Genomic DNA, 10,490 nt, shown 5'->3' with positions numbered 1-10,490 from the left:
GCCTGAAGCTTGTAATTCAATGTTTGTCTTTGGTTGCTGTCTGCCATATTTGTTTTTCGTAAATTATTTTGTCATACATCAGACCGTTTGTTTTCTAGTTTGCATTGCTTCACATTTTGTCATATCGGGGCCTTTTTTGCTGCCTTTACGGTAGGACGAAAGATGACTTATAGTTGGTTACATCAAGTCATTTTGGACTCTGTTGGATAGTTGTCTCATTGGCAATCATACAACATCTACCTATTTTCTCAATAGAGCTCACACCTTGCAGCAAACCAAGAATCCTCTAGCGTCGAGGCAAGCAGTATGGTCTTAATCATTGATAATAGGTATTAGGCTTGCATAAAAATAAAACAATTCAATTTTTCATCTCGCTTTATTTCACTTTTTAATTCATTCAACATGTACCACGTGACAACATTCTACAGATTCGCTGGAAGTATACACCATACAACTTTCATTCAACAAACGATTGAAACAACATGAACATGATATGATAATATTTTATGTACATGTTAACATGACAGTTTCAAAATTAATAATCCGTAGAAAAATATGCCGGAAACAGCACACTGTTTAACACGATTTTACTCTCTTTCGTATGTCACGTGAGTGAAATAAAAAAAAAATCATATGGAAAACAAATACGGGACTTTATCAACTTCATCACTCAAATTGGACAAATTCATTAAAAAAAATTCAACACCATAAAAATGAACATTGGCAAAAATGAACATTCGAACGTCAATAAATTAAAGATTACATATACACATGAAATTATAACAACAAATAGTTTCTCAGTACCGAGGTATTTCGCGGTGATCCAGTTGAAATGTTGTTTCACTATTTTATATTTCTCAACACTGGAATGGAAGGTCATATGGATGTTCGTTATGTCATCCCCACGTTTCTCCTGCCATTTCTGGATGATGAGACAAAGAACCAAAAGATCGTGGTGGACCACCAGGAAAATGATGCCCATCGTGTCCATGTAAGTTCAAGGGTTCAGGTGATGACGGTTGTACCATGTCATTTGGCAAATAATGGCTTTCTGGGCCCATGTTTCCTGAAAACACAAACAAAAAATATTCAATAATGTTATACTTATATGAATAAAATTAAAAAAATCTAATTTTGCTGCGTTTGATTAGGAGTGGATGGAAAACTATTTTTTAAACACTTTGTAATATTAATATAAGTAGATGTGTAATTTGTTTTCAATAAGACAACAACCTAACGACACAGATAGCCAAAACGGATATAATTTCTAAGTTCATTTGAAAATTGGTGTAAAACTCTATATATAAATATCGAAGAATGTAAAATTAATTAATCTGAATATTTTTAAATGAAATAAACAACGGAAACCTTTTGCTTCACATAAAATGAATTTTATTTTGATTAATGTTGTACCTTGGTACATTGATTTAGCTTTGTATTTCTAAATTTTCTGTCGTTATGCAAAACATATAGGTCTTCTTATTGAGGAATTTCTAACATCCTCATTATATAATCAAAGGTCAGCTGTATACATAGATTTCGTCATTTTAAAGCATGGCTCACATGTTTAGTAATAAAAAGTATTATTTCGTAAGTTTATAAAGATAAAACATGTGTTGCCTTGTTAGTTCTTCGTCACTTTATAATTTTACCGTTAAGCAACACTAATTAATTGATTTTTATATTATTGCTACAATTATCCAAGCTGTTACTGCTTTTCATGTTTTAGCCTTCAGAGACTATTGGTAAAGAAGAATACGTTACAGACGCATTTTGTCTATTGTCACTGTTGATTTTACGGTCCGTTGTTGTTCTATACATCTTTGCGACCGATTGGCTTTTTTGTCGACAACTGTCACAAAATTGTTTCTTGTAGCGAAATGGATTATGAACTTTTGTTCCAGGAAAGTAAATATAATAGATGGTACACGTGTAAAATATGGAAACATTACTTAACAGTTGTTGATGAACAGGACAATTCTAAAGTGACACTTTGTTGTACAAACGCTTCAGTAAAGCTTTAAAATATGTTTTCAAAGGATTAGATCAAAGATCAATTTCTGTGGTAAAGTCAAACAAACGTCATTTAAAAAAAATAAATGTTTTAATGCGATATGATAGTTTGATAATGATGTAAGAGATGCAAGGATCCTTCATTTTGCAACTACAATGATTGGCAAAATAAATAAAAAATGTACACGTATATATTATTTTTGACTTCTCCGCTTTCTAAATAATTTCTAGGGAAATGAATTAGGATTCGTCAAAGGATATTCTTTAATTGGGATGGAATACCAATAGCTTCTATTAACAAAATAGGCCTTCGCCATGGGAGACAGCTTTGGGTCAGTCGTAGGAAGTCATTCAAGAAGGTGAAATGATAGAGGGCCTTGTCATGGACGACAGTTTGGTTCAATTTTTTTTATTTGATAACGAAAAATTGTTTATGATATGACATGAAGAGATAAGTGCAGCTCTCAACATTTATTTTTAGCGCATTCGTACTCTGTTATTAGCGGGTTCAATATTCCAAATGTTATTAATGACGAGACTGAAAATTTAAGTTTTAATTAACATAACAAAGGTCTTCTTATACGTTTGTTGTTAGCTTGCCCATCTTATTTACTTATTTTAAATGTTACTTGGGATTATTACTTCATTTTAACATGACCAAAAAATCTAAATTCCATCAGATTTAAACATAACAAAGTATAATCAAAAGAAACATAATATTATACGAAATGGTTATTGAAATATATTTTATCTGTTTTGGGGCAACTCAAAATTACGTTTTATAGGATCGAGTCATTCTGACGACCATTTGGTTTGCAATAAATTGACAACTATACCATGTTATAGTCAGTTCCAATGTAGATTGCACGTCATAAAATTTCAGCTGAAATTCGATGTCTGTTTGATGGCTTCTTGTGTGCATGGGAGTAATTTCAAACGAAAATTATCTTGTTTCCCATAGGACATTATAATTGGATAGGAAAACTATAAAAGTCGAATGATTGTCTAACCTTTTTATGGGCATTTTTTTTCGTCAATTCATCTTTAATATGTTTATAGTCTGGAACGTATGTGTCAGTGGATTTCTTTACAGTCTTTAAGCAGAAATGTTTGTTGAAAATTTTAATTTTATATTTTTACCTGAATGATGCATTGGTTGGTCTAGATTTAGAGGAGGGGTTCCTTGAGACGTAGGTGGCAGGAAGTTCATATTTCCAGGTACGCCATCTTGACCAGGAAAGAAGTCGTTGTAACCTTGGTAACCCGGGTAATATTCTTGGCCATTTTCTGAAAAAAATAAAAACATTTTGATAATCATACATTTTAGAGAGAGGCGAAAGATACCAAAGGTATATTCAAACTCATAAGTCGACAACACACTGACAATGCCATAGCAAAAAACGAAAAACAAAACATAGAAAAGTGAAGACTGCAACTGATGTGTAGTGTTGTTATTCATCGTGTTTGACTCTAGTTATAGAAACACATTTTTGTTTTCAATTGTCCGTACCCAAAAAATTGACACGTGCTTTCCTGATCTGGAAATAGAACGATTGCTTCAGATAAAGTGTTCCAACGCCTAGAGGATTACTTATGCACCTTAAATCTGAGATATATATATATATATATATATATATATATATATATATATATATATATATATATAAAAAATAAGTCAAATCATGACTACAATTCATAGGCTTAAAGTATATCGATACTTTCTTCTCCTTCCTTCTGACGTGACAAAAAAAAAAACAAAAAAAAACCATTTTTCTCTTAAACAAAAAAAAGTTACCCGATTTATCCAATAACCGATGATTAACTGGAATCTTCCTCGGACATGTTGTTCTTTTAGAACATTGAGTATTTGAACAGCTTTTCTGTTGATCATAATGACTGAAACATTCGTCATTGTCAAAGATCATCACCACATGATAAATCAGAATATTTTTGTAAGCAAGAAAAAATATCCAGTCGGCATTCCTTTCTGTGGCGCACTATGTCATTCGAAAGGAAGTTATTCCGCGATCGTGCATTGGGCGATTTGGTCTCGGTGTCGTTTTTCTAAAGATAAATTTACAAAAGGTAAAAGAATGAGAAGTCTTTATATCATATTTCCAAACCACAGGTGGCATTAGAAGAAAAGTTACAACAAAAACATTGAAAAGCGGTGATGATAAAACCCTACCATCCATCACCGACCATCGTGTTTGATATTCTACACTGCGCCGCGTTGGAAGGTTTTGTAAAAATGTAAGCTGTACAAAAACTGTCAAGTTTGCAGCTTATGATGTTATGGCGATAGAGTTGTCACTGTCCTATGGGGTTAATTTTCTAATCTGTATTGTCAGTTCTATATAAAACACTCCATCACCGAGATTGTGATACAATGGAACATAACAGCTCGTTTACGAATAACAGTTTTTAAGGCTTGTCAAATCACATCTAAATATTTGACGGCACTAGCTGTGTGCAAGGAAACTAACAGAGAAGACAATACTAAACGGATAGCTTAAATTAAGATTATTTCATAGAGTAATATATGTGCACTCTTAACATATGAATTATTAATGAGAACGGTTATTTTTTTTGACAGAACCATAAATTGTCCCAATAAGACGAAATTCTTCTTTTTAAATCAAAATAGCGTACATAACTGATTAATTTTCAAATCTAGTACTGTTTTATTTTTAATTCTTAGGGAGAATGACCTGTGAAGCCTTATAAAACATTATACACTTGTCTAATGTTGAAGACTACACGTGTACGTCTAGGTGTCGTTTGGTTTAGTGTGTATCGTTGTGTTGCTGGGTCTTGGTGTTTACAGCACTTGTGTTATTGTTATATAAAACATCCATTTACAATGAGTAACATTTGAACAATGAAGATAAATAATTTTGAGCATTTCTAACACTAATAAATGAAAAGTATATTCAGTGTACTAAAATTACATCGTTTAAGTCTTGGTGTTGCATGCATATATAAAAACCTCTGTGTCTATACCTCGTATTACTTCTTTTACCAAAGCTTTGTTGACTAAAAAGTGAATTATAGAATCCACTAAAGTTATGATCGACTAAACACAATTTCTAAGACATTATCACAATATTTCCAAGCATAAATAAACTGTTTTCTCGTGAAAAATTTAATAATTTTTGTTGATAACTTTCTTAGATACAAAGCTTACAGTCATTATTAATACACAGATGCATCATTAAATCAAAATTCCGTTGAATTTTGTGTTCTAAGTAAATTTGTTCAAAGAAAAGATTTTTTCAAAGAATTGTCAAGAGAAAATGTTGTTAAAATATTTATAATTTCCGAACATCTTATTGAAGCGTAAGCCATAAACTCGTGCTATATCTATGTTTAACTATCCGTACATGGCATAGGGGCATTAATAATGCAATGCTTACGTTCATAAAAATATAAAGTCTTGAAGAAATAAGGACCCTGGAACTTTATTTTTTTTTTATCATTATCGTTTTATTGTCTTCGTAAATACAAACATGAATAGAAATAATATTGTTTAAGCAGGTGATATTCGAAATCAGATTCGGTACTATTTTTTATCTTCAATATTACCTTTTACAAACGCAAAAAAAATGTGTTCATTACCTTAAATAATTCATGTATGCAAGTATAATTTAAAATTGTTCGGGTTCCATAATCTGATAATCAGGACGATTTGCTTATATGTCAAGTCATCTGAATTATGGCAATCTCTATATCTAGCTAAGCTTCTTTTCCAAACAAAATTTAATATATTCCGGAGTTTTTTTAATAACCTTATCCCATCGGGATCTTACAAATCCCTTAGATTTTCTTTTGCAACTCCAAATCAATAAAACTACTAATGTATCAACCATTCTGATTTTTTTTAAAACTCCCAATTTATTACAAAACTGCAGATCGGTCTTGAATGAAACATGTTTGTTTTGTTTTGAGATTTAGTTCTGTCAAAGATTCATACTGTATTTCATGGTTTTTTGTGCGTTTTAGAAACCGAAGTATCCTAAGGGACTTTGAAGAGTCATTAAGATGCACTCGAACTGACATTAAAATTCATGGATACCCAAATCTCATAATCCTCTGGCTTAGTTCAACCCAACTGCGTTCCGTATTTATGATATAAAATCGTTAAAGGATCTCCAAGCCATGCCATCATTTAACATGATGAATAGAGGCTTAGATGTCGCAGATTCATTTTCGAACAAAACATAAAGATGTGGCTACAATAAATAAAAATACAATCTCAAAGTTTTGATCTATGTTTATCTAACAAATATATGTTTCTGCTAATTTTGAAAACATATAGTAGTAGAGATAAAGAATCAGCATTTTTGATGAAATCAGGCTGATTTGAAGAAAAAACGTGAATCCCTCAGCGACAAATAGCATACACGAAAGACAAATTCGCATAGAATTAAGTGAAATATTTACCCGAAAAATATCCAAAGCCCGGTCCTCCTCCCATCATCTCCTCATCTAATTCACTAGGAGACATTCCAGCCCTTAAAGCCCTCATACGTCGTGGATTCCGGAAGAAATGTCGTCTAGCTCCCAAAGCACTTAGTTGTTTCATTCTTCTTTCCTTTGACCTTCTATTTTGGAACCAAACCTGCAATAGTATGTATGTATATATATAAAATTTTGCATGAAAATAAATAGAACTTAAACGAACAAGAAAAGACAAAAGGACAACTAAAGAAGTAACAGAAAACCGACAAATACTATCTTTGGTTTTGTTACCTTGGAGGAAACTGTCAGATGGTAATAATAAATTACATTCTTAACAACTTTTTGTCATGGTGGTGATGTTGCAGTAGATTAATTATTAAAGGAAAATCTCTAACATTTCACTATTTCAAATTTAATGTGTTTGTTGGTCATTTTACTGTTAAATTACATTTGTTAAAATACAGTAAAATGACCAACAAACACATTACATTTTCTGAGATATGTCAGTGCCATCACTGACCATGTGCCATCACTGACCATGTGCCATCACTGACCATGTGCCATCTAAGTTATTCACTGTAAAAACTCACCAAAGATACCTAACCTGAATAATTCAGTCGTTATATTCCGCTGCTCTACGATGGCTACACTCGCGAATGGAGGAGTCGATCACGGAGAGGGACTGAATTATTCCGGTTACATAGATACCAGGATTATAATTTGGTACGCCAGTGTCGCGCGTTCTGTCTGCATAAGACCCATCAATGGCGCTCGAATCAAATCAGATAGAATGCCAAATCAAATATAACGTGTCATGGTTTCAAAGTTGTACCAAATACAACTTACTATACGGCAATCTTTTCCTAGGGGTAGAAAATCCTTAGTATTTTGAATAATTCGGCATTTTATAAACAGTAAATTTCCAGCAAATGAACATATCAATAATATTTCATGTCAAGACAGAAGTAAACTTACAGAAAACATTGTTAACGTAAAAACATTGATCAAAATGAAAAGAAAAAAAAGAACAAGGAAGTGTTTTGTAGTTAACTTTTCATATTGTGATAGGCAGAATACTGGCTTTCTTTTACTCAAAATTGAAACAGACGTGACACCATAGAAGTAGTACAAAAGTGTAGGATATTTTATAATCTAAATTGAATAAAAACAAAGTTTCACGTTACAAGAAGTGCTACATCGTCGGTGTCATTACTTCTATGGCCTCCTCAGCCATAACAAAGACCAACTGCACAAATGTTATTGTGTCAAGAAACCGATATGATCTACCAGAAATGTGTCAAGCACATGGCACTTTAAATATAATGTTGCAAAGATTTGGCATAAAGTATCTGTGAAACATGAATAGACTACTATTCCGAAGTGAATGAAGTATACATATTCGTCCTTAAATCCTATAGGCTTTCCTCATTTTGAACCAATTTAGGAATTGTTTAACAAGTGTACTAGCTGTAAACAAAACTAGTGAAATATCAGGTCATGAATTTCTAATACGCTCAGAGTTATCTCAAAACAAAGCTAATTTTGCACCTAAATATCAGGGCAAGACAGTATTTATTGTAAATACATTGTAGATGTCTGAAGATAAAAGATGTTTGAATCATAATATTTAAGTTTGACCTATGGCTATATTCTGTCTATACATTTGTATTTTAGTAAAGAGAAAACCTGAGAATTGAAATTCTCTTCTTTCAAAAATTATCATTTGCAAGGATGCCAAAGTAGAATTTTCTTTGGAAACACCCATGAACCTTTTGTGACAGATGTAACGTATTCTATTGTTGCCGTATGTAATCACTGTAGAGAGGCACATAGGTAAACAAGACAAGAATTCTATCCAAGTTCTGTAAGAATGGCCAGGTGTGTTAAAATAACATATCATCAATTAGAGAGGCCTGAGTCAGCACGCCTCAACGGTGGGCTTTATGTACTGACATAGTCTCAAAACATTCTACATATGTAAAACGGGAAAGTTTAAAATGGTCTATAATTATATTGTCATCCGAAATAAAACACCGAACATCTTGACATCACAGATAAAAAGCAGAGTTGAGTTCTTTTTACAGTAGATACGGGTCTTTTTGACACCATGGTACTTATAAAATTACCCCACACCGAGGTGGTACAACAATAGTAGGACGAAGTTAGATATACCTATAGGCATTGGTATTGAAAAAGACGTAACTATTAACGATTACCGACCATTGACAGTTACATTTGTACGTTTCACTTTTCATGATCGTTCCGGTCTAGATTTCAGATTTTATTGTTACTTGGATTTAGATAATAAACAAAGATTTGTTGTTGAAATGTATGAAAAGATCAAATGCGATTAAAATGGTAAGAAAAACATAAAATAATTATTATTGACCATCTAAAACTTCCTTCCAGGCAGGTGCGAATAGCGGCAATAGAAATTCCAAACAAAAGTATTAGAAAATAAAGTCACGTAAATCGCCGTCAGCAAAATGTTTCGAACAATAAGGTATAGGAGAAATAGTAAAATAATAGGAAAAACATCGAACTGTTTGGTCAATATGGCGTTATTGATATAAAAGTGCTATTTGCACAAATGTTTCCCGTTATACAATTTTTGTATACAAATCCGTGCTTTTTAAAAGTAAATCATCCATTCATTATTATTTAAGTCCTTAATCGACTTTGGTTAACATAAATGTTTACTTTACTACTTCAGGTTTATGAAAACGTTATAAGGACTTTAGTCTTTATTGCTTTAAAAATTGAAACAACAATTTTTATTTCGGAAAACAACAAAGGCCTTAATGAATTTTGTATCCGGTTTATACACATTTTCATTACCGTGTTATTTCACAAAATGGGCTAGGATATTCAATTGTGATTAAAAAAGAATATTCAACATGTTGAATATGGGCAGTATATGGAAGAAGCATAAACCATGTAATGATCAGAAGCTATTTAAAATTCGTAATGTACATAAAAACACATGTATGGTCACGAAAAACGCAAAACCATGTTTATACATCCATGTATACTACTCTTTAGGTAGCATCTTGAGGCCTGTATAGATTACTTGTCCCTATCAATTTTTCAATCCAAATTCCCAGCAAAAATTAATATATTGTCATTGCATTGTTCTGTAACATTCTCATTTATTTAACTTTTGAGTTTATGATTTTATTTATTGTTCAACCTGTACTCGTCCGAAACGTATGTATTGTGTTGGCCTAAGGATCTTAACGTTGCTGCTTCGACAAAATATTATTACTGCGTGTACTTCAAACTGATACTTACTCCACGAGCTTCCAAGATTTACAAAAATTATTTTCTTATTTTGCTACAATAAAATACACGTGTGTTGTTATTACCACTTTTATTGAAGAAAATATCGATATTATGACTTATTAACAGGTGCGCGTGAAAAGAGTTTAATATTATGATACCGTAAGTTTGTTTATGGCAACGGAACGCTTTTACATGGAGCTGTGGGTTCTTTTTAATCATATTGAAAACTTCGGTCAGCTTAACTCTTACCAACATGATATATTTTAAGTAAATTTCAAGTTAATTCTAATCAAATTGTTGTTAATGCGATTTTTAGGTTCAAATCCCCACATCACCACGACGCACCCGAAAGAACATTGGTTGTCTATTTCAAGGCTGAATTAAACCGGATTGACCACCTGGCCGGCTATGTTTCAGCTTTTATTGTAATGTTTTTCGAAACGGTAACTGGTACGCAACGCAACAATACATTTTCTGAATAAACATAGGATTTCCAAATGTAATCCTCTTAAGAACACGAATTTTCACTCGATGGAATTTAAGACACCTAGGGTTTAAATGCAGCAAATGATATTTGTAAAATTTCATATAGCTATTTTTTTCTAGCCAGACGATGCGTAAAGATTCTGTATACAATTATATAGAGAAAGTTTTTAACTTTTAACTCGTTAATTTGTCTACATCGTGGAGTTTTAGAATCGGAACTAAGATGCAAACGAAAACATCACTGCATG

At 32.2% G+C, this 10,490-nt stretch overlaps 1 protein-coding gene across 1 annotated transcript in view; it reads right to left on the bottom strand.

Annotated features, from left to right (window-relative positions):
* Positions 1-357: 357 nt before the first annotated feature.
* Positions 358-10,490, bottom strand: part of LOC127711168 (LIM/homeobox protein Lhx5-like) — a 29,021-nt gene continuing 18,888 nt past the window's right edge. The window contains exons 4-6 of the mRNA XM_052217120.1: positions 6,457-6,634; positions 3,154-3,300; positions 358-1,066 (exon numbers count right to left, since the gene is read on the bottom strand). Of these exons, the coding sequence (XP_052073080.1) occupies positions 897-1,066; positions 3,154-3,300; positions 6,457-6,634 (495 nt within the window). The 3' untranslated portion in view covers positions 358-896. The remainder of the gene's footprint in view (positions 1,067-3,153; positions 3,301-6,456; positions 6,635-10,490) is intronic.

This window comes from Mytilus californianus, unplaced genomic scaffold (genome assembly GCF_021869535.1).
Source record: "Mytilus californianus isolate M0D057914Y unplaced genomic scaffold, xbMytCali1.0.p SCAF_8, whole genome shotgun sequence".
Lineage (NCBI taxonomy): Eukaryota > Metazoa > Mollusca > Bivalvia > Mytilida > Mytilidae > Mytilus > Mytilus californianus.
This window is presented reverse-complemented; position numbering and strand designations above follow the sequence as displayed.